Source organism: Pollicipes pollicipes, unplaced genomic scaffold (assembly GCF_011947565.3).
Source record: "Pollicipes pollicipes isolate AB1234 unplaced genomic scaffold, Ppol_2.1 Scaffold_4295;HRSCAF=5057_pilon_pilon_pilon, whole genome shotgun sequence".
Taxonomy (NCBI): domain Eukaryota; kingdom Metazoa; phylum Arthropoda; class Thecostraca; order Pollicipedomorpha; family Pollicipedidae; genus Pollicipes; species Pollicipes pollicipes.
Genome location: NW_023596461.1, coordinates 35064350 through 35088237, shown reverse-complemented (window position 1 = coordinate 35088237; position 23888 = coordinate 35064350). Strand labels below are relative to the sequence as shown.

At 63.7% G+C, this 23888-nt stretch overlaps 1 protein-coding gene across 9 annotated transcripts in view; it reads right to left on the bottom strand.

The window, feature by feature from the left end:
• The window catches only part of LOC119096304 (ephrin type-B receptor 1-B), a 93552-nt gene extending 72675 nt beyond the window's left edge, over positions 1 to 20877 (bottom strand). For all 9 annotated transcript variants that reach the window (XM_037219133.1, XM_037219139.1, XM_037219138.1 and 6 more), the window contains exons 1-2: positions 20676 to 20877; positions 6166 to 6267 (exon numbers count right to left, since the gene is read on the bottom strand). In XM_037219133.1, the coding sequence (XP_037075028.1) occupies positions 6166 to 6235 (70 nt within the window). In that variant the 5' untranslated portion in view covers positions 6236 to 6267; positions 20676 to 20877. The remainder of the gene's footprint in view (positions 1 to 6165; positions 6268 to 20675) is intronic.
• Positions 20878 to 23888: the final 3011 nt, after the last annotated feature.

The following is a 23888-nucleotide window of genomic DNA, read 5'->3' as shown; positions in this document are numbered from 1 at the left end:
ACTGGTCAGCGCTGCCTTCTCGCACCTGCCAGCCTGTCCGCGTCAGCCGTTCCCCCACTCCTGCAGCATCGACGTTAGGTGACCCGTGCCCACTTCTCCAACCTCGGTTTTCTGTGTTTGCCGGCGTCACCCAAAACGGCAAATATGCGTGTAGCGTGCCCGATCATCTACACAAGCAAGCGTAGCGTCGGCTCCCGGTACCTGCTTGGCTGGCGCCCCCCCCCCCCCTCGACTCAGCCACCGTAGATTGTCGCTGGACAGCCATCTCCAGTTCTCGCCGCTCGTGTGCGTCGCACCGCGTCGGCGCCGATGTGGTGTTTCATCGGGCTCGACGCCGGCGACGGACCGGCCCAGCGCAGCGGTCATCGCTCACGCGGCGCCGCCGTCCCATCGTTCCTGGTCAAACAGAATTACCTACCCCAAATTGGCAACAATGGCCCGCTCGGTCGCCGATGACGGATCGACGCGACCGACGATTTCCTGTCCGTCGACGGCGGCGGCGCGCGGCGCGCGCCGACGACGGGACGCCACGATAGCGGCTGCTGATAAATGAATTTTTATTCATCGCGGTGCACCGGCCGTGAGAAATGGCGGCGGACACGTCAGCGTGTCGCGCGCCGGACGGCGGGCCGCCGCGCGACGCGCTGGCGGGAGATGGATGGACGGGCGAGTGGGAGGGGGCGTCCGCCGCGCGCAGACGAGCGGATCATGGAGCCACTGTCGGCGCGATGGGCGGATCAGGGCGAGAGCCGCCGCAGATGGCCCAGTCCCGAGTCATTCTCCGTCAGATAGCTGGATCATCGCGGCGCTCTGATGCTGAGGGGCGGTTCACGCAGAATAGTGTGGAGCACTGAGATGCCGGTGCCTTCAAATAAAATGTCACGGAGCAGTGCGCCGCAGATTATTCAACCACGAGGAATGCTGTCCACACGATTTCAGTTCCGAAACGCGATTTCAGGGCGCTTCTGGAGGAACATGGATGCGCACGTCATCAAGGTAGCAAGGAAGCGTGATTTTTTTCGGAACCACAGCCCAAATAGCTTTAGCCCCTCTGCCACGCAAGCATGACGCAAGAGCCCGCATGCTCAAATAGCTTGATCATGGAGGAAAACTGTCACGAGACCGGTGAATCACGCCGCCACCATGACGCGTGATCTGCAACATCACTGCATCTTTCCGACGTGTGTCGCATGAAGTCGCTTCCGACGACGCACGAGTTTCCCACGGTTTGGCGTTGTGCACGCCATGCTGTCAACGAAGCCATTGTCCGACGGGCGGCGCGGAACCAGACGCTGAACACATGGCGGGCCGGCCACGGCAGCTGTCGGCGGGAGGTGGAACTTGACTGGAGCCAGGCCCCTCCAACACGTGTAGGGGAGAAGGTGCCACAGTCACTGGTCCCCCCCCCCCACCCCGCCTCCACCACACCCCCACCACCACCACTACCCGATGCGTGCGCCGGTCCCCACCGAGCCGCTAAGCTCCCTTTCCCTCCCCCGCTGCCTCAACTACGTCCGTGCCAGCACCGAACGGCTTACAAAAGCCTAACACACACCTCGACTTATACCAATGTCGGCCACCTGCTCGGGCGGCGGCGCCGCTAACGACTCGCGCGGCCGGCTGTCGCGCGCCGGCACGCGAGTCGTCCCGGCCGCTGCGGCGCCGCCGCCGTCGTGCCTGACACGGCCGGGTCACCGGACGCTCACGAGGCGCTGTCGCCCTAGACCGGCGCGTAACGAGCCCGAATTACGCTGATGGCGGCGGCGGAGGCGGCGGAGGCGGTGGCGGCGGTGGCGCGGCGGACGCTGTGCGTGCCGGCCGTGCGTGCCGGCGGCCCGTTTGTGGCGAAGCTCTGCGATGAGCCGGGCGAGAGAGCGTCTACCGGGGTCGCGGCGGCTCGGAGTCGTCCCGGCGCCGGCCGCGGCAGCTGTCTGCGTGTCGGTCAGCGCCGACGGAGGGGGCGCGGCGCTGGCCGCTGCGCTGCCCTGCACCGCGGGCGCCGGCAGGGAGCTCAACGCCGCGGCGTCCAGACTCGCCCCCGAATCGCGCGCCCGAAATGCAAGTTCACAAAGCGGGCTTGAACCGAGGACGCACCGCGCCAGCTCAGACCGCCAGTGCTCCAAGCCGCGCGCCCAAAGCGCGGCCTTCATTCGCGTTCCCAAACCGCACGTTGAAGACGCCAGCCAACGCCGGTCTGGGAGCGCGCGCCGCGATCAAACGGCGCGACCTCGCCAGCCGGCTCAGGTCGCCCGGCAAACAGCGCCGCCCATTTGCACACGTGTTTTCCTTTGTGGCAACATCAAACAGGCCGTGTGAGCGGCGGCCGTGCGGCGGGGATCGGTGTCGGCGCGGCTCGCCACACGGCGACGTCTGCCGCCCGCCCGCGCCGCCGATGGGCCATCGCTCAGCGCCGGTGAGAACGGCGCGCGCCGCGGCCAGATGGACGTCTGCACGGCCTACCGGTGAGGGCCGCTCTCTCACCGGCCGGCGCCCAGTGCCGGACGCGCCGCCGCGCTGTCGCATCAACATGCAGCGCGCGACGCCCGGCCGGAGCACACTGACTCGTCCCAGCACCGGCTGATTTCTATTACTGGGCAGCGCGTCCATGCGCGCTTTTAGCTCGCGTGCGGACGTCATCTGGACGACAGATCAGATTAGAATCGGATGGTATTCCGTGAGCGTGCTCCCTGACCGTCCAGTGCGGGGCGCCGTCGCTTGCGGCGAGGAGGGAGCGGAGGAGGGCCGGTCGGCCGCATCGCTCCCAAGAATGTGAAATACTGCACGGAATGGCTGCCCCGATGCAGTCTTGCTGGTATGCCGTGACCGTGTGATGAGAGCAAACGGGCTCATGTGGAATTTCCACCGGGGGAGATATCAACGAAACGGTTCGCACTAATGCACTGCCGTCAATTACCCCGCAGATGAGGCCTTACTTACCGACGCTGGCCAATTATCGCATGCCAGCGTTCGATCCGTCCGCGGTGCCCCCGCGCCGCGGACGGCGGCCATTTCCGGCGGTGCCCGGCTGCGTGCCCGCCGGCGACCCGCCCCGACCTGCGGCGGCACGCAGCCTACCTCTGCCATCGGCAACAGGTCCGGTCGCGACCGCAGCGTCTACTGCAGCACCGCCGCCGCTGTCGCCGCCGCCGTCGCCGCCACCGCCGCCGCCGCACGGCAGCAGCCGGGTAATTAATGCGCTATCAGATGGCCGCCGAGACGTGACGGCGGCGGCGCGGCCGACACTTACTGTCAGGGCGCGGCGGGCAGGCCGTCGCTCGCCGAAAAACGGCGATAAACGTCGGCTACCTGCCCGCCGATCGGCGCCGATCGCGCGCCACGAGAGGACGCCACCGGCTGATTGCAGCTGCCATGGAGGACGGACGGGGGGCGACAGAGGAGCGGAGCCGCAGCCGGACAGGCGGCCGGTGACGGCGGGGAGCGAGAGGCGGCGGCGGGTAGCGAGAGGCGGCGGCGGGTAGCGAGAGACGCCGGCGGGGAGCGAGAGGCGACGGCGGGGAGCGAGAGACGCCGGCGGGGAGCGAGAGGCGACGGCGGGTGGCGAGTGGCGGCGGCGGGAGCGAGAGGCGACGGCGCAAGCCGAGGCTCGGATGAACGCCCGGCGGCCCGGCGGCCGCGGGCGGGCGGGCGGGCAGCGCGGCAGCAGGCAGTGGCAGATGCTGCCGGGACGCTCGGCGGCGGCGGACGCTGCGGTCGGCACCGGCCATGGCTCCGTTTTTGCTGACGTTAAGTGGCGCGGCCGGCCGAGCCACTCAATTGCAGGCCCGGGCGACCGCAGCCGGCGCTGACCCAGATACACGGGCGGCCCGTGTCGCCGGCCGCTAATGGCTTCTTAATCGCGCCACTCACCGGCGGCGGCCGGACGGAGCCGGTCAGGGCTGACTGACGCGGTGCCGCGCCGGCGCCGGGCCGACGCATCGGGGACCGGACCACGCGGCCAGCGGGATGTCCCGCGCGGTGTCGGCCCAGTCGGGTGGCGCACCGTCCACAAATAAACGGGGCCCGTCCATGGAGGGGGAGCGGGCGCGAACGGCGCCCGACGAGGCGTGTCGTCGACAGCGGCCGGCTGCTGCGCCAGCCCAGCCGTCCGGCTGGTGAATACCTCGCTGACAGCCGGCCCTACCTGCCGAGGGCCTAACGAGCGCGGCAATCCCGAGGTTTTCAGGAGATGGCGGGTGCCGAGGGCGCTGCTCGGGGCATAGGGCAGCCGCTGTCGCCGCTTTCTCCGGCGCGTCGCCTCGCGGCACGGCGCGGCCGGGTCACGGGGGAGCGTTGCCGCGGTCGCCGGCGCGCCCCAGGCGGAGCCGCGCGCGGCTGCAGACCCGCGCTCCGGCTGCAGCTCGAACGGCGTCCCATCACGACCGCCGCTAGAAATGGGGGGATTAAATCCGACAGCAGGAGATGAGTTGCGACAATGGCCCCACTAAGGGCGGCGCCGCTCCGCCTAACGCCGACCAACACACGCCAACGCCGCGCAGAGAGAAACCGCGGAGGCCACGGCGGCCCGGTAAAAACCGCCTTCTCAACCGGCCGCCGCCCGCTCAACGCCAGACGCGTGCGCAGGGGGAGGCAGAGGGGACGATAGGGGGAGGCGGAGGGGACGATGTGTGACGTCACGGCGGGTCCCTGCCGTGTGTCAGCGATCTACGGACCGCATCCAGACTGCACACCCTGTTCTGGAGAGTTTCGATGCGCCCTCCTTCCCACACGCCCGAGACGCTCGCGGCGCGCCCGCTGAGCACTGATGGATATCATTAAGAGTCCAATTAAACGGCGGGCGGGCGACGGCAGGCAAACGGCTGCCGATACCGGGCGGCGATTAGCAGCCGGTAAACAAAGCGGCGGCGGCAGCGGCGCGGCCTCGACGGCCGACGCTCCGATCCGTCAGCGAGGAGGCCGCCGGCCAGCGCGCCGTTTTTCTGGCGGGAGCGTGCGTGCGGCCGCCGCGCGCCGTGCCGCGGTCGGACAATGCCGCCGCCGGACGCCCCCGTCGGTAGCCGGCGCCACTTTGGCCGTCCAGGGACGGTCGGGACGTGCCGCCGCCACGACCGCGGCCCGCCGACGGCCCGTTTTTGCCCATGCCCCAGATGGGGCTTTTATTGCCACTCCAGTGACATTTCTGCTAAATTTGGCGCGCCCTATTGCGCCACCCGGCTGCCCTCCCCGCTCCTCAGTGGCGGAGCCGCCAGCAAAAACGACGGATGCGGTGGGGGACTCACACCCGCCACATAACGCCCCAGTGAAACACGCAAAAAAACAGCAACAGCCACTCGGTTATGTCCCCGGGCGCTCTTAGTCGGCATCGCTGCGCCCTTCTTCGGCGCCGGGTGAGCCAGCCAGCGACGCCGAGCGAGCGTGCACACGGCGCCGGTGTGCGGACCGGTATCATTCGCAATCAGCCCCATTCCATCATCATTCATCCATCCCCCGTCGGCGCCGCTGGCCGGCACGCAACTCGGCCGGCAGACAGTAATGGCGCTAAGGCCACACGCAGGCGAGGTGGCGTCCGGTCGTGGCCGGCTCGGCCTCGGGCTGGGAGCGGACCGGCCGTCAGCCCGCGATCCGGCCGGGGTCCCAGGGCCACAGGTCGCTGCCAAGGGCGCTAGCATTGGACGGTCCCGGCCGGCGAGCACTGTGACGTTCACCGGGTGCCGGCTGCCAGCCACTCCGGTCCGCACAAGCAGGGCCTTCGGTTCGACTCAGTCATCTTCGCAGTAAGCCGCACTGAACGGGTGCTCATCTTCAGACGACACAGCGCCGCGAGTCAGAGTCCACACTCGAAAGCGTAGCGTCCCGGTAAACAGTGAAATCACCCCAATCTGCGACGCAAAACCGACGCAACTCAGGCGAGCATTTCACACGGGCGGCTGCACCAGCTACTGAGGCATCTTCCCGCCAAAGAGGCCTACTCCAGGGCAGCAGGGGCCCGGCCCAGTCCGACTCGCGGTCGCCGCCGGCGCGCGGCACGGGCCACGGTCACGGCTCGGCGCGAACGTCAAGATAAAAGCCAGACCGTTCATTAACCTATTAGCTGGACAGGCCGAAACTGGGTCCGCGCGCCGCCATTTGCATGCTGCGGCAGCCGGCCAAATGGCCCAGGGGGGGGGGGGGGGTCCCGATCCGGTCCGGTCCGGTCCGGTCGCTTACCTTCCTCGGCGCGAGCGCCCGGCCAGGCCAGCAGGGCCAGCAGGACCGCCGACGTGAGCACCAGCGCCATCTTGGTCAGTGCAGGTCACCACACATAGTCACCTGCGGCACAGAGCGGGGTCGGTCAGCACGCGTCACAACACGAGGTCACCTGCCGCTGCCATCGGATTGCGTAGGTCACGCATGGCAGGTAGGGGATGGAGAGTGGAGCGTTAGAGGCGAACAATGCGCGCGGTGTCGCAATAGTGTGCAAGTGTGGAAACAATAAATCACACCCGAAAACGCATCTCATCACACACCAGAAGCTTAGCGTGGAATTCCCCGGCGAGTTCCCCACGTGCCTGGCGTAGGCCACGACAGGCGGCGGCCTGGCCGGCCGCAGCAGCGCCTGCAGACCGGGCGGCCAGGTGGCGGCCGGTGGGCGCACGCAAGCCCGCCTTTGGAGCGGGCGGGCCGCCGCGCCGGCCGCGCCGCGCCACGCATCGGCAGACGGCGCGACGGCGGCCGCAGCACCTGCGTCCGCCGCGCCGGCCCGTCGCCGCGGCATTTTTCGCCGAACTGGCAACAGATTTTCCTAGGCTGAGTCAGGCGCGGCGCCCGGCGCGTCGAGTCACGCGGGCCTGCGCCTGCCGCGAGCGCTCAGGCGCGGCACCAGCGCGCGCCGCCCACTGTGCACCTGTTTGTGTTCGGCGCCCGTGTGTTGTCGCAGCGCCGGGCGACAATCGCAGTGCGCCTGGCCGAGACGCGCCAGTCGGCCGGCCCCGACGGCCGCCGGCGCCGCTGTTGTGATAGATACCGGGTTTTGGTAAATACATAAACAGCACACAAATGGCCGTAATGGATCCCGGGTCGGGGTGACAGGCGGCCGAGCAAAAAGGCAGAGGGTGGCGTCGCGGTGGGAACGGAGTGCGGCGGCGCGCGGCTCGAGACGTCTGAGGACAGGCGGCGAGCCGGGACGCCAAGAGGCGACTCGAGGCGGCACGAGACCGGTCGGCATGCATGGTGACCTCACAAACGAAAGCGATCCAAAGCCGGCAGCAAGAAGAAGTGCATCCGCGTGACGTGTCGTGTGAGATACCATCGGATCAGCAGATGGTCACGGTCCAGAGTCGCGCCCCGTACAAAAATGGCCTCTGTCGTGCTGCGCTCGGCCGTCGCGGAGGCGTCCTGCAGCTGCGCGGCGCCGCGACTGCAGTCCACCTTCGCGCGCTCCGGCGGCGTGCGCTGCCCCGGCGCCCGGCAGCCGTCCGCACCGCTGCCCACACAGACGGCGGCCCGCGCCCAGACCCGCCGCCGCCGGCCGGCCGCTGAGACCCGCCGCCTGCGCAAACGTCGCCGGCAAACAGCGACGCTCCGACCGCTGATCCGTCACGAGCGTAAAACAGGCCGCGGCGCAGCGCGACACGGCGCGGCGCGGCGCGGCGCGGTGCGACGCCCCCGATGCAGCACGCTCGCCGCGACCACCCACTCCCGCCGGCGACGACGCGACGTTTATTTATTTTCCGACGGCGTGAGGCCGTCGCGGGGCGTCGCAAACGATGTTTGCGCGCCTAAAAAGCTTTCAGTCAACTGCGAAAAGTGGTGAATTAGTGTCCTATTGTGCCGGTCTGGGTGGCACGCGCTCGGGGCGGTCGCCGGCATAAAATGCATCGCCTTACGTCAATACACCATTCGGAGTCCAGGTTTCGGAAGAACATCGATCGCGTCATTAGGTGTAATTGTTTTCGCCAGAACGGCGGCCATTCCCGGCCGCCGAGGGCTCATCAGGCGTATTGTTGGGGCTAATTATCGCCGGTGTATTTGGTCGGTGATACCGTGCCAGCAGTCAATCCTTCCCCGGGCCGGGCTGCGACGCCGCCGCGCCGGCAGCCGTCGCTGCCGTCGCCGCCGCGCGTCGGCCGCCTCAGAGATTAATCGTGCTGCAGGCACGCCCGGCATTCGGGTCGGGCCGGACGGGCGACGCTGCGCCGCGGCCGGCTCAGGACCAGGTGGCCATCTCGCGCGCAGGGGTGCCCCCGCATTCCACGCGCCGGGCGCACGTAAATCGCGCGGCCGCGACATGAAAAGCCGGCGGACGCGGACGCGGCGGAGGACGGGGCGGCGGCGGCGGCGGCGGCGGCGCGGCCCTAGCCACGCTCGCGGTAAACAGTGCGGCCAGGTAAGCGGGTCGCGACGCCCGCCGACCGCCCGCCAGATAACCGGGCCGCTCAATGGCGGCGCTGGCGGACAAACAACAGCGCCGGGCGGCGGGGAGGCGGCCGGGCCGCCGGCCGCCTCCCCGCCGCTGCCGGGACGGAGCGCTCGCACCGGGCGAGCCTGCTGAAGCGCCTCTGTGCCTCTGCACGCGTAGGATCGGCCCGCCGCCACGGCCGCGTCCAACAGTGAGCTGCTGTCCCCTCAGACGGGCTCGGTCGGCCGCCGGCGGGCCCGCTCCGTAGTCGACGGCGGCAGCGCCGTCTGACGCGTGACTGACGCGGGACGGCGCGGCGCTGACAGGTCCTGGCTGACAGCCGCCGGAATGTCGTCGCGACGCGTCCCCCTGTCAGCGGCCGACGAGACGCTCGCCGCGGCGGCCCGGCCACCACGCCGGAGCCTCCCTGTATCCCTGCGCCGGAGCGATGCTGCCTCCGCTCGGGGCGCCTCGGCGTCATCAGACACGGCGCCGGCGGCCACCGCCGCCCCGCACCTGCCTCTCCGCCGCCGGCCGTCAGCTGTCGTCAGCGCCAGTCTCTCTGTCATCGGCGCCGGCTGCAGTGACGTCATGCACCCGCGGGCGCTGCCGGCGGCGGCCGGTCGCGGCGCGAGGTGGGGTCGCCTTGAGCGCCGTGCCGGCGATTCGCGGCCGTTCCTCGCCGTCGCCGCCGCCGGCGACCGGGCGGGCGCGACTCGTCGCTTCACGCGCGGCTGGAGCGAGGAGGGACAATTTCCGGCGGACGGACGATGGGCGAGGCCGTGGCCACCGGCGTCGCCCGTCTGGCCAGCGCGCCGCGCGGATGGCGATGCGGCGCCGACCGACTCACCAGCGGACGCCTTCGAGTTGGAGCACGTTCCCCGGCGGGACAAGGTAACACGAAGCCGGTCGGGCCGCCGCCGCGCGGACAAAGTGAGCCGAGGTGTTGCCGAGGTGCTTTGTCCGCCGGCTGTTTAGCGCAAATGGGCCGATAATCGCCGCCGCTGTATACTCCCCCTTCTCGCTTCACGCTCCTCCTTTCTCCCCTGTGTAGCGCGCTGGGCTGTTTCCGCCGCCAGCCGGCCTGCCAAACCGCCGACCGTCCGGTCCGTAGAGGGCATACAGCCGCCACATCCCAGGTGAATATCGACCGTATCGCCGAACTAATGCTCGGCCGGACAGGACGGGTGATTTCGGCTGGCGATCAGATGAGATATCGTCCTTATGACGTCGACAAAGGCCCAAGAAGGTTTGGCTCTGCCATTTTAAAGCACCCGGCGATAAAGCATCGATGGACGCGACCGTGAGGGAGCAGGTAACCTTAGCCGGAGATGGGGTCCGATACGCGGCGTCAAATCAGCACCCAACGCTGGAGGCAGACGGGACCCGGGCCGGTACGCAAGGTGACAGGGCCGCTGCCAACTTCGCCGCCGCCGCCCAACTTCCCTCCTTAATCGCTGCGCGCGACAGTCGGCCAAACTTTCGCAGCGCGAGATGCAGATGCTCCCGACGCGGCGCGGTCAACAACGCCTTAAACTCGCGCCGACACCAGCGACGCCACCGTCACGCGCGCCTTAAACTCGCGCCGACACCAGCGACGCCACCGCCGCCGGAGGCGCGTTCGGACCGACCGCCCGACCACCGCGCGCGGGGCGGCGCACCGCGGCGCCCCTGCACGTGCACGGTCGTGACGGCCGCGGCGCCCGCGGCCCGCACCGTGACGGCCAGACAGCCGCCTCCAATTACCGCCCCGCGCGCCGGCACCGTAATGCTAATGTAGTGCCTGCACCGCGCCGCATGCAGACTCCACACACGCCGCGCTCCGTCCACGACCTTCACCCTGCAAATCAGTGACCTGTTATTAATTGCACCCGCTCGGGCGCGTCTCAATCAACAGGGCTCGCTCGGGCGCCCGTCACCAGCCAGCAGGGATTGATGGGAAAACGGCACGGCCGGATGTGCTCTCGGCAGCGCTGGGTTTACTTGTTTGCCACTCGCAGACAGCCCTGCGCAATACGTGCATCTTTTCGCGGAAGCACACTCGCGAAAACTGAACCAGAACTCTTCAGACAAGAGCGTTAATAAAGCTTCTTCAAGTTTGCCTTAGTTTACATTGAACCTCAACTGAAACTTCAAGTGCTTGCCATCTCTCTCCAGCGCCGACCAAAAATCATATTCAAGCACAAAGTTCGCCACATGAGGGCTTTGGTAGCTGCGCCTTCACCCAGTAATTCACAAACACAGCAGCGAGCTAGCAGGCGGGTTCAAACACCGCCCATGTCAATGCTGACATGGCAGGTGCGCTGACCAGCATCGACATGGAGTTGCTCGCCGTTACTGGCGGGTATTTATCGTCTGAGAACAGGAATGGCCAGGCCAGACCATTCCTGTTCTCGGACGATAACTCAGACGATCCGACGATAACACAGGCCGGTGTAACGAAAACCATCTGAAGACAGATGTATTTTCGTCCCGATCGTCGGATCGGTTCGGCCCGGCTCGTCTCCTCCGCACCGCTGCTCGTGCAGCGGCGCTGATCTCCGGCGCGCCCGCGACCGACAGCACACCTCCGCTGGCGGCATGCTGCAGATAAAAGCCCGAGCATCTCACCCGAACGGCAAATGCGAAGCCCGTGGCCGCCTCGGCGCTGCGCGACAAAGGGCTGCCGATCGAGGTGTCATTAATTAGTGAGTTGGCTTCCGGCTCAGTCAGCTGAAGGGTGCCAATGAACGGAAATGTCTGAACGGGGACGGAGAGGTCGGCCGACCGGGAAGCGCACACGAACGAACGGAGATCGAGGCAGAACAGCGGACACTGCACGTGAAGATCGACGAATAAGAGCAGCGGGCACACAACAGGACCTGCGAAGCCGAGTAGAGACAAGCACACGGCCGAAAGGGCAGCACAGGCCCCTCGAACTTCGACTGTGTACACCTTTCCTATCCGACTCCTCATAGCAGTGGGTGATTGCTACGTTCCTCCCCGCCTGCTGAAGGCAGCGCTGCCCCCGTCTCTCCCAGCGGCGGAGAAGACATCTTTGAGCCGGCGGCTGCGCAGTGCGCGTGCCATCGCAGCACGAGGCCGCGTGAGGGGCTGCGGACTCCCCTTAAAAACGGGCCGCCGGCCTGAGCGATCGGTGCCGCCTGGGTGGGCGGGCGGCCTTGTGCACCGCCGTGCACCGCCAAAAACCGCAGCCCCCCGCGCGCCGCCCGCTCCCAGCGCATCTGCATACATAGAGAGGCGTCATGTTTAATGTATGCGCCGGGTTCCCAGGACGGCCGGCGCCGCCGCCGCGCTGGATGCGTTCTCCGCGCTGCCGGCAGTGCGGCGGCGTGGCTTTTTCTCGCGGCGTGCGAAGAGTCGGCGCCGGTGACCTCTTGGGGGCGCCACAGGTGGAGCCGGTGACCGTGGGGTGTGGCGAATGCCGTGCTTCGAGGACCGGGCTCGCTTCAAAGCAAAACAGCAGATCCGTCTTCACGGGACACGCCTGTCGCATCCACTGGCACGCCCGCCCTGGCCGACCGTTTTTGTAAACAATGGCTGCTCTCTTCTGCCTTCTGCCCTACCTTACGTCCCACGATCTGTGCGACGACTCAGTCCATGCATCTTAGTCCGAAATCGTTAGAGTGCTCTCGCTGCTGATAACCCTGCTCACCTTTTCCGACCATCGCTGTTTGCAGTACATTCGAATGCGAAAAGGCACCGCTTATTCGGGTCTATCGGCTAGCGCGCTGCGTTCCCTTTCACCGACAGGGTCCAGCGTCGAGATGGGTTCTGTATGGAACTCATAGCAGCGTTGGCGTTACATCCAGCCCAGACGAAAACTGCTCAATGTTTTACTGCGAACTCCGAACCTTGCGTGCGGCTGGCATCATAACAAGCCCGCCAGTCTGCACGAAATAATACATTATTCAATTATTTGTGCGAGCCCACCCAGCATAATGAAATGGGAAAACCAAGCGAGCTCGAAAGCAGGTGAACCAGCGGCGCTGGCCGTCGCATTACCACTTCCAGGTGCGGCTGCCAGTCACAACAACGGTAGGGCGCTGGCGCGCGCCTCGGGGCTGACATCTGGGAAATTTCGTTTCTAAATCCCCACTCAGGCGACCGTAACAAAAATGGAACAGTCAGATTGTGCCCCGAAACCGCCGTTTAAGTGGGGCTTAATGTAATTCGATGTCGTAACAGGTCCGACAAATGTATGGAAACAGCGTATTAGGGGAAAGGCACGTCCGACTGTCACGTAAAAGTCGGCACAAACAAAAGATAAAGGCACCCCGAGATAAACCCAAAAGCGACTTCAAAACAGATGCTGGAAATTCCAGCAGGAACACGGGACATATACGCGGAATTCCCGCAGCCCGGAAGCCTGTCAGGCATGGGGACACTGCTCACCACAGCATTTAGGCCTTACAGCAGCGCAGCGCGCAACCACGTGAGCACGTGAGCAGCAAATTCCCAAACCCATGCAGCAGCTACAAGAATTAACTGAATGCCACTGTCAGCGATGACGTCAGCTGGAGATTAACTAGTTGGGTAATGTTAAGTCGTCTCATTACTGAACATAACCCTGCTCAACCGTGCTCCGTTTGTGTCCTACGACAGCGAGGCTTACTAATGCCAGTTGCATGGGCGCCACTAGCTCTCTGTTTATTACAACTGAATGCTTCCGTTGATTGATGACGCATACTTTCCACCAGCCAAAAGACTTTTTCAAAGTTCCGGAGAGGTAAATTGGGTGCCAGAAAATGAGAATAAGAATACTTCCTGGCGAAATTCTTTCGCCACGTCCTAGAAATGAAAGCGGTTTGAGGACAAAGTTTTGGCTATCGTATCAAGATGAATCCATTTCTTGGACGGGTTCCGCTGGAGGTGCTAAACTTCGGAATTCAAAACTTCTCAACTGTCAGCTAGATCATAACCGCTTGATATACAGCACAGCGTTGTGAAAATTGGGCCCCGGCCTAGTAAACAGCAAAGCTGGGGAAAACACCATGGCCTGCCGTAAACAGGTCTCCCAAGTTTTGCTGGCGTGGTGTCAACACACATTAATCCGTGCTAATCGCATCAGTCAGACCCCAACGTGCTTGCTGAAGCACGGTGTCAAAACTGACGCGTGAAAACAAAACATTCATCGGATATTGGAAAACCTATCAATCCAGTATTTTGCCTTCGGAAAATAAAGACCTCGTCCGAAAACAACAACGCACTATAAATACTGCTGTACCCACCCGCCAACATCACGCGTGCTTCGAATTCGGGCGGGTTTCACTAGTCCAGTACAGGCACGTTCAAGAGAGCTCCGGCCGCCCCAGCACCGGCATGACAAAGCGACGCTGCGGTCCGACGACCGACAAGAGAAACGACCGCCGTTTACCGCCCTAACGAGCGCCGCTTACCATGAAGCCACCGCGGGCAGCCGATCACACGCACACCCCAGCCGTGGATCACACGCACGCCATGGCGGCCTCGGCTCCCGCGCCCCGCCGCGGAAGTGCCAACACCGCAGCATGCGCGTCGGGCGACCAAGGACTGCCCCTGCCGGTCCAGCAGCGGCATAGGCAGACCGGTCCGCAGCCGCGGTCGCCGCCCGTCCGTCGCAGCGCGCCGCGGGAGGTGGCGGCCGCGGTCCGTGCCGGGGTGTCCTCGCCGCGGTCAGACGGCGGCCGCTGAGCGCCCCCGCTGCAGCGGCCGCTGACGGCGCGCCGCGCCGCGCCGCGCTGCAACTGACCCCATAAACCGTCGCCGTGCGGTGGCGCGCCGCCGGAGCGACCGTCTCAATTAGCGCATGACGTCAGGTGCAGCGGCGGGTCAGGTGGGGCGAGTGACCCGGCATACCGGGCGAGGCCGCCGCCGGGCCGCTGACACTCGCCGGCTCCGGTGTCGCCGTCCGACGCGAGCATGCCCGGCAGGCGCCCGGAGGTGGGCCGCGCCGGTGCGCGGCAGCCGCCACGGGAGCCGCTGCAGCAGCGGCGCCGGGGCGCGCCCGCTCGGCCGACTCGTTACCGGGCGTCGCCGCGCTGATTCACTGTCGATGCCAATCAGCAATCACGGCTGGACCGCCGCGCCAGTCGCCCGTGAGACGCCGGGCTCCGGGGGGCTGACGGGCGGGCTGCACCTCTCACGGCATCCAGTGGGATGACCGTGATGAACCGCGCCGAGAGAGCCGGCAGCGAACACCAGCCGCCGCTGGCCCCGAGCCATCCCGGCCTCGCCCCGCGTCCCGCGTGCGCGGCACCGGTACGCTCAGGCGTCATCTCATCCGGTCCCGGGACAAACGCACTCGGCGGGCAGCAGCTGCGAAAGCACTGCCGCACAGACACACAGACACACAGACACACAGACACACAGACACACACACACACACACACACACACACACACACACACACACACACACACACACACACACACACACACACACACACACACACACACACACACACACACACACACACACACACACACACACACACACACACACACACACACAGGAGTGCGCTCAGAGGTGAGAGCCATCAATCGCGGCGGCGGCGGCGGCGGCGGCGGCGGTGTTCCAATTTTGCTCCCGTTCGCCTCGTAATGGTGGCAGGATTACGCGCGTAGCCGAGCGCATGATACGGAAATCGATGCTCGACCGCCGCCGTCGGCCAGAGCGGTGAGGTTTGTTTGTTGTCCGCACAATGGACAATCGGGCCGCTGAACGATCGCCGGAGCGTCGGCGCCACGTCCTCAAAGGCACGCGACGACTCGACCAACTGATCAACGACTTCGAAACGGACAGTGCCAGGTTTTTGTCGGCGCAGAGGAAACTGGAAAAAGCAAAAGCCGGTCCGAGGACGGCCGGCAGTGAATTAGGCCGCGTTTTTCGCTCCGCCAGCGGAAGCGGTAGTCGTGAACGACGCACGCGAGTCACTTAAAAATCCGCCGCTATGACTCAATCTATGACTACCCGCTTCGTTCGCTCGCCGGAAGCCAGCGCCGCGTCCGGGTGAGCAACGCCGCCTCCAAAAATAACGCCAAAGCCCTCCCGCCACGGCGGAAAGGCCTTCCAGACTCGTGCAAAAAGCGGCGAGGCCGGCTGGCGTAGGTCGCCGCTCTGGAATGTTCCCATGGCTGCGCCGCGGCCGCCGCGACAAAAATCCACCTTCGGCCGTGCGACGAGGCCCACATTGCAGGAAAACTGCCAAGCCTCAGCCGTTATCGGCCGGGCCCGATCGGTGCGGATAGCCATATCAATGGAGTGCGGCGCTGCAGTAGCCGAGGCCGGTCCGGCCGTGCCGCGAGCGCGCCCGCCGCCGGCGCCGGCGCACCGAGCGGCGCCGTCCCGCGCAGCGGCGGCGTCGGACCAGCGCGCGACAGCCGGCTACGGCGCCGCCATTCAGATGCCAACTTCAAACGGCGGCGGCGCGGGCGCGGCGCCCCTATCGGGCGCCGGCGCGCGCGCGCACACGTCGCATTGTTGTCCCCCGGCGGTGGGCAAGCCCGGCCGGAGACACGACAGGGGATCCGTGACGGGCGCGCGCGACGCCGGCCGACGTCGGCCAGGCGGACGTTCCAGTGTCGGGGATCTGTGTACGCGACCGCAGCGGCCGGCGGCGTCGCTCAGTGCTGGCGCCCGAAAGCCTCTGCTGAGACGAGCTGAGCTGGAGAGTCGGACCGACCGTTCGCCCCAGTCAGCCACTTCTCCTGTTGGCACGTCCGCTCCCTTGCAGCCGTGAGGAACCCAGCCGCCTCCCTGCCCGGTGTGTTACCTTCGCCCCGAGTCCAGCAGCCTCCCCGTCCGGTGCGTTACCTCCGCCCTGAGCCGGGCCGCTGCGAGCCTGGCTGGCTCCTCTGACCACGCCGGCCGCAGGGCAGCGCCGGTGGCAGCGGGCGGCGCCGCGGGCCGGCGGTAGGAGGCACGCTGTTTTCCGGCGCCGGCAGACACCGTGAAATGAGACACGTCCGGACGACGCGGCACCGAGAGAGCGAGAGAGGCGGGCCGGGCGCGGCGGCTGCTTACGCCACGGACAGCGCCCATTCATGGTGGGGCAATCGAATTGGGGCTGTAAACGCACCGAGAGCCTGCCGAGGGTTGTGTGTGAACGTGTCGCCCCGCTGTATGGGGCTCACGTCTCCACTCGGTTTATGGAGCCATTAGGCCTTCCAAGGAAGCCAGCCTTGGACGGCGACATTAAGACATCGGCACCGGCAAGTGTAGCTGGCAATGATATACATAAAACCTTCAGCATGACATTTACATCCCAATAAAACCCACCGCCAGTGTGTATGATTCAGTTGGCAAGCCGACCAAGGCGGCCGGCGGCCGAAGAAAGTCGTCCCCAAAGTCGGTCCGACGGAAATTCTAAGGCTCGTTACGGCGAAACGCAGACGCAAGCTTGTCCAGGACGAGTGCAATTTACTAAACCAAAATCGCATCCGCGATGCCCATTTTCCAATATCCATCGGATTGGAAACCATTCGCCCGCGGCAAATTGGTGCTGCATAAGCTGCTTATTCTCTGAAATTTTCCTGCGCCGGATTTGTCGTCTGAGCGAGTCGCAGCGGCGCGCCGAGCCGCCATTCCCACGCAAACTCGGCGGCCGACAGCGACGCCTCACGCGCCGCCGGCGACGCCTCGCGCGCCGCCGATGCTCCACAAATTCCCGCGAAGATTGACTCCGTCCGCGGGGTCGCATTACGGCGCATTGCTTATTCATGGCGGCAGCTGGCGGGGGTGGCCGGTGGCTACCTCCGCCGCTGAGGTAAACAGGCGACGACCGCGGCCCCGAGCGGCCATCGGCCGGGAAGCTCCGGCAAAAACGCGGCCCTCGGTGGTGCGGCCGGCCGGCCGCGCCACGCCGGGGTGAAAGCGGCGATGGGGTCGGCTGGGACGGGCCCTGCTGGCCGGCTCTGGACTGGCGGCAGTGGGAGCTGGTGTTGTGCGTGAGTCCTCAGGCTGCCCGGCCAACACACAAGGCTGCGAAGAGGGTCATTCTTCTCAGAGCAGCAGGTTAGCTGGGAGAATGCCGATACCGCCCGCACGCCTGCACCCATGCGCGGCGACTTGTTCCCCGCACCCGGAGCCGCAGCCCGCCCGCAGCCGACGGTGGAGCCGGCGGTGCGGCGGGCCGGCAGGCCCAGCTCCGCCGCTGGCGATCGGTCGCTCGAGCGCCGCATTGCTATGCGGGCGCCGGCCGGCGCGGCCGAGCTCATCAGCCACCGGACGGGTCCGGAGACGGACGGCCAGGCCGTGACGGCCGCGGGCGACCGGCGGCGCGGCTCGCCGCTGGCCCGTCCGTGGCCGAGCGCCGGGCGGTCACCAGCAAACGATGCAACTGCGCCGGCCACCCGGGACCACCACCGAGCGCCGCGAGCGCCGCTGGCTGCCGTGGCGCCGATCACCAGCCAACGTCGCTCAGACCACGGGCCAGTGCCCCACAGATCACAACCTTACACAGTCGCGGTCACAGGGCGGCGCCGTTCAGCGCCGCCGAACAGCGCCGCCGAACGCCGCTTGGGTCACACGCAGCTCATGCTGCGTGTGACCCGACATCGCAAGTAAACCCAGCATGCTGTGAGGACCCATGACGGTCGCCACCGCTGTCCGTGGGCGTCGCCGCGTCGGTCCACCGGCTCCAGGTCATGGCGTCGTGGTTCGTGAGGGTCACGAACACCGCCGACCGTGATCTGTCACGAGCTCCTGAATCACGGATGTTGGCGATCGGTCCACCGCACCGGCCAGCGGGCCGTGCGCCAAGGCACCGCCGTCCGATCCGTCACAGCCAATGAAGCGCTGCGGCCCAGACCGGCGCCGAGATCACGCCAGCCGCATCACGAGGTGTTGACTCACGGTCCGGGCGCCGGCTGCGACTCAGGAGTCGGCGCCGGGCCGCCGCCGCCGGGGCCGGCGCGCCGCGTCCCGCGGGATTGCAGCCGACAGCCGCCGTCCGAGCCAGGCGGCGGCGAACGATGGCCGCTGCCGGCGAAGGCCGGTCGGGCTGCTGGCAACAGCTCGCCGCCGTGGCCTCGATCGCCACTCCGCCCCGGAGCAGGGCGGTGCAGACGGGCCTGCACGGCCGCCCCGCTCCTGCAATGATTGCGAGTATCGCAGGGAGCGACAGCGGCGCGAGCTGAACACCGCCGCACATGGCGTTCACGACCGGCCGCTGCCGGCCGGCGCCCAGCTGATACATGTGTGTCACTCGGCAAGCCTGCCCCCGGCCTGCCGAGTGACACACATGTATCAGCGCCGACCCCGGCGCAAGTTTGGTCAATACGCATGAATAGTTTAACAACGGTCGGCCTTATGGCCCTGCTTAATACAGTAATGGATCTCAGAGCCGACCCACTCGGCGCAGTGCACCCGCCGCGTTTATGGGCTCCCGAACTCGTAACGAACGGCGCGCGCCCGACAGTTCCCGGAGCGCGTCTTCGTGACGCTCGCCCTGTTTGCTTTCGGCGGCGGCGAGCACCGCGGCCGGCGCCATGGTCCCGGCCGATGGCGTGCATCGGCGAGCCCACTACGGGCACTTACGGGCGGCGGTTCATCAGCGTCGTTGAGCCGGGGTTTACGACGCTGCCCTATTGTAGGCGGTGTGTAAACAGTCCGCCGCCCCACACTTGTCGGTTGCGCTACCGGCCGTGGCCGGGCACGCGGGGTGTGCGATGGCCGTCCGACAGCCTCGCCAGATCGGGCTGGCGTATTATCCGCCTTCGGTGGCGTCGTAAGCCGCCTAGAGCCCGAGTGACAGAGCATCTCTGCCCAGATAACATCCCCGCTTCAAAGCGAGCATTCACCTACGAAATAAAAAGCGTCCGCCATCTTAGTGGTCGTTGCATCAACTTGTATCCAAGAACGAGAACTCGGGACATAACATTATTTGCAAGCGCATGGTGCATCGCTGGCACATGCAGCGAGCGCCCGCCTGCCGGGCACCGCCCTAAAAATCCTCCTGCTCCCCAGAATCCCCGCACAGCTGAGATCAGCGGCTCGCGCCTGCACGAGCTCCGTGCCGATTACGGGTTGGCTAGCCGCCGCTGGCCGTACCAGCTCCCCGGCGATCAAACGATCCCCGCCAGCGGTCCGGTGTCGGGTAACCCCTATCTATCGACGCTCCCCACCTGAGCCGGGGCACATCAAAAGGGCTGACATTAGCGCCCGCTGAACTCGAGATCTGGCGCGGCGGCCGGACGGAAGCCGGCGGCACTACGGCTTATTCCCGAGGCTGGCGAGACGCCGGCGGGTCCGGTGGTGTCCGATGTCCGCGGGGGGGGGGGGAGACGTCCCCCCCCCCGCCCGTGAGCGGCCGACACCGGCTGAAAGGCGGCCAAGGAGGGGAGGCGAGACGAGGGGACTGGCCGCCCATCCGCCCGGGGGGTGTTTGTCGGGCGGGCGGGCAGGCCAGTCCCTGACGGTGGGCTGGCTGCGAGCGGACCGGCGCCCAGCTCAGGCTCACGGGCGCCGCTCACCTGCATCGCGTGCCTGCGACGCCAGCTAGACATCGGCGGCCAGGAATGCAGCTGGTGCCGGCCCTCATGGGACGATTAGCACTTACGGGATGCACACGGAACGCTATTATGGGCCGGTGCTCGGCCTAACGGGACGCCGACGGTAACCTCCCGGGCGCCGGCCGAGAATGCAGAGACGTCCAGGGCGCTCGGAGGCACCGGGCATCGCTCGACTCGCATGCCGTGCCGGCCCGCAGTACCATGACGTCATCCGTACGCCAATTAGAGAAGCTTCATTAGGAAAGCGCTTAATGCAGTTTGTCAGTGCTGATGGATGAAGGCGGGGAACTTTTGCAGTGCAATTTGCTATTATTAGGTTCGGCTTGTCATTTTATATTACTGGCGCTCACTGTCGCCGGGTTTGGCGGGCGGTGCGTGGCAATGTCCAGTGGGGCGTGTGCAGACACGGCCGTTACGACACGCCAGGCCGACGCTTGGCATGTGCCGTAACGTATCCGAATCGGTTACGACACGGTTCGTGGTTCGAGCGCGTGCTTTGAAGAAAGTAGAGCGCTGATTTGAAACCAAGAACAAACCCGACCAACTCCTTTGAAGCGAATGCGTTTCACACAATTTGAAAAACACTCGTACGCGAATTGTATAAAGCTGACATCAATGATTGCAATAAACGCCACGCTCTTCGGGTGCTTTGAGCTCATGAAGTTTGATTTCTCACGACAGACGTTAACAGTCCTTACGGGGAAGGATCAAATGAAACATTCTGTTCAGATTTTCACCCTCACAAATCGACGCACAAACACATGCTTACACCCCACTTCCGAACAAAAAATGCACAATGAGACAGAACCATCAACAAAGCAGAAGAAGCCAGCGAACCATTAACTTACCTGGCGTGGCAACCAAATAAATACGCGGGCTCCGACAATCGCTATCGCAGTTTGCGTCCCCCCGTGCGGCGCACTCGTAAACCACTCAACAGATGTCACTGCCGACGACCCCGGCTCAGGCCGTCACCGCCTCCTCAGCGTCACCAGGCTGCACTGGCGAGCGGCAGATCGTCGCACGGCTGCGGACCACCACCCGGAGCGCGCCCACTGCTGACTGCCGGCCGGACGCCACCAAACCATCTGCTGCTCCTACCTGGTCACGTGGTCGACGCCGACCAATGGGCGCGCGCGCCGACCGCGCCGCCGGCGGTGGCGTGAAGGCATGCCGGGCGAGGAGCTCGCGGTGAGGCGAATTCCTGCTGGACGAACGCGGCATTCGCGGCGAACTCAGCTCGTGCGAGCTGGCCATGGCCGTCCAGCGGCCGCTGGCCGTTCCGGAGAGCTGGGTCCCCCCTTCCCCCTGGTCTCTGCCAGGCGCACCCCGCGGACCCTGAGGACGGACCGGACCTGGTCTGCTGCGACCGAGACCACCATCGCTCAGGCCGCCGCCCAAGCCCACACGGCGTTGCTGCCCTCTCAACTTTGATACAGTGCGTGAAAAATGCTAGCAACTGCCATGACATGCAAGACAACGTGTATCATGATAAATTTTGCGTCAATCTCAATGTCAAATGACCACTGGCGACTCTCGTCTTCGCGGTACTTCTGCACCGGGCGACAATTCGCAGAGCTACGTCTGCACTGAATGCCATTTTGATATCATCTGTCCTCGCTACTTGCATTTGTGCCTAGCCAAAGATAATCGTATTTTATGCTAAGCAAGTGTGTTTGCCTGTGCTCACCGTAAATGAGACAATTAGACAGTGTCCGAAACTTTATACCCTTTATTGGGTGCTAGATAAACCAGGCTTTACGTCGCCTTCAGTTGAGATGTTATGCATAAGACTGGACAGATGAAACTGACTGTGACATCCTTTAAGTGGCATTTTATTTGGGCAACAACGCATAAGATCATGCTATTAGTGAAGGACATCCAAAGGTGAATTGTTTGGTGGACAAGCTTGCTACGGAATGTTTAGGTTCATTTCATTGCATCAACAATTTTAACAATTGAATGATTGTTGGCGCTCGCTGTATGTCTTCTGGGACGTAGGTGTTTGAGGTATTGGAGGACTTATGATCACTTCATTCGTTTTTCTATGCACCACTATAAGGTTAGTCGTAAATTTTCCCAAGCGATGAAGGAGGATCGAACTTCCATAGTCCTCCCCCCCCCCCCCACATAACCTAATGGCTCCTACACCCATGCGTGTTTTCCCACGGTTTCAGTACAAACATCAGCGAAAAGCTCCCGCAGCCCTCGTCAGGCAACGGATCGTTGTCCACTAGACTGTTCTCTCTGAACTATGGAAGAACGATGTATGAGGGAGGGGGGAGGATATACTTCTAATTTTAGCAGAATGCATTGGCGCATCGCGTGTCTGAATCTTTGGAGCATGCTTTGCTAAGATCATGCAATTGACACCTTGTGAATCGAGAGGTTTCACACAATCTTGATGCTATTCAGCACTGTTCAACAGCTTATAGGCGACGAATATGCATCCTTGCGAATATATTATTCGTAACTTTGTAACACGTGCCCATGCGAACTCAGAAACCCGTGCTTTTGAAAGTAATTGTGCCGTTCAGCCCCTTTAATAATTGCTTCTTTATTTATGAGCCCTAAGGCCTCATCATGTCTGTTTTCATGAAACAGAGTTTTCAAAGCTAGCGGACGTATTTAATTGATGTCCATTCTTCACCTCTGAGATTGTCAGATCCCTACACGCGCGTCACGACGTTACGAAGTCCCTGTAGTTGATTACCCATGAGCTGCAAATTTACTGGATTGCTTAGTGTCAAGAAAATAAACAATTTCAGCACCAATCCCCTGCTCGGAGCCACAGTTTAGATAGAGGTCTGGAAATTAAATGGGATTCAGAAGCACGTTGCATAAAACTTAAAAAAAAGTATTTCATCTATTCCCTGCGTTGAAGCAATAGTTTATAGGATCAATGCAAATGCATCCTGCTTGAACAGATGGTGATTTGTGGTATTTTGAGCATTGTTTTTCTGACTGCATAACTTTCAAGCACACAAAACAAAATCAGAGGGCCGCCTTGTTCAGATAAAATGATAGGAAACAAAAGGCGTTCACCCTTTTCTTTGCGTTTAGAAATCGGTCAGTGTGTGAACTTTGAGCCAGGATCAGTCTGTTTTCGGACGGCATCAGCATCCAAACCGGTATGAGCTTGGACAGCATTTTGGCATTGCTCGAAGCCGATATCAGGAATTAAAAATACGCGTCAGCCAAGCCACCTGTTAGTGGCGTGATGCGCTGCTCAACGGAAATTTCTAAACATATTATGGTGGCATGGTAAATCCGTGTAAAGACACATGACGATTGCTAAATCAATCGGCCTAAACTGAGCTTAGCCAGAGCTTTTGCTGTTATTTCAATGCGAAGTTGAAGTCTTCATGGCTGAAATGTGCTGGGATATATTTTGTGTAACTAGGCATTATGTAATTAGACAACCGTATCACGTCCTCGCACTTGCATCCCTTTTCATTGCCAGCCGTGAAAACATCACACTCAGCTTCAAAAATATTTTACTGCACCAATGCCAACTTGGATTCCATTAGCGTGAATGTGGCGTGTGGACGGTACGTTCCGTGTTTTGTACATCCGCGTCTGTATCAGTTGTCGGTCCTCGCTAAGTTGCTAGCGGCCCCACGCCGCTTGCCATGTCTCTGGCGATGATAATTACGAAACCTAAGGAGTTCTAGCGCCTCATCATTGTTTCACAGTCACCGGAAGCCTTCAGCTCATTCGAGATCAACTCACCCGCACGTTTCCTTTACAATCGAGCATGCTGTGTGATATATAACTCAAACTATATCCACAGAGGACACAGGCGAGACTTAAATAGGCTTACCATGCATGTCCTCGAGGGACATAGGGCATGCACCTAGTTATATGCACAGTGACACTCACGGACAGCACTCACAGTGAAATGTAAGTCGCCAATCGACGTGTCGTGGCCAGCGGCACCATGGTGACAGATATCACATAGTTGTCTGCGGTGTTGAAGTGCTGCAATGTGTGTAAAACATCAAGCACGACTGCCAGTAACATTGACATTAACCCCACATTCAGCTCGCTTCGCGGGGTGA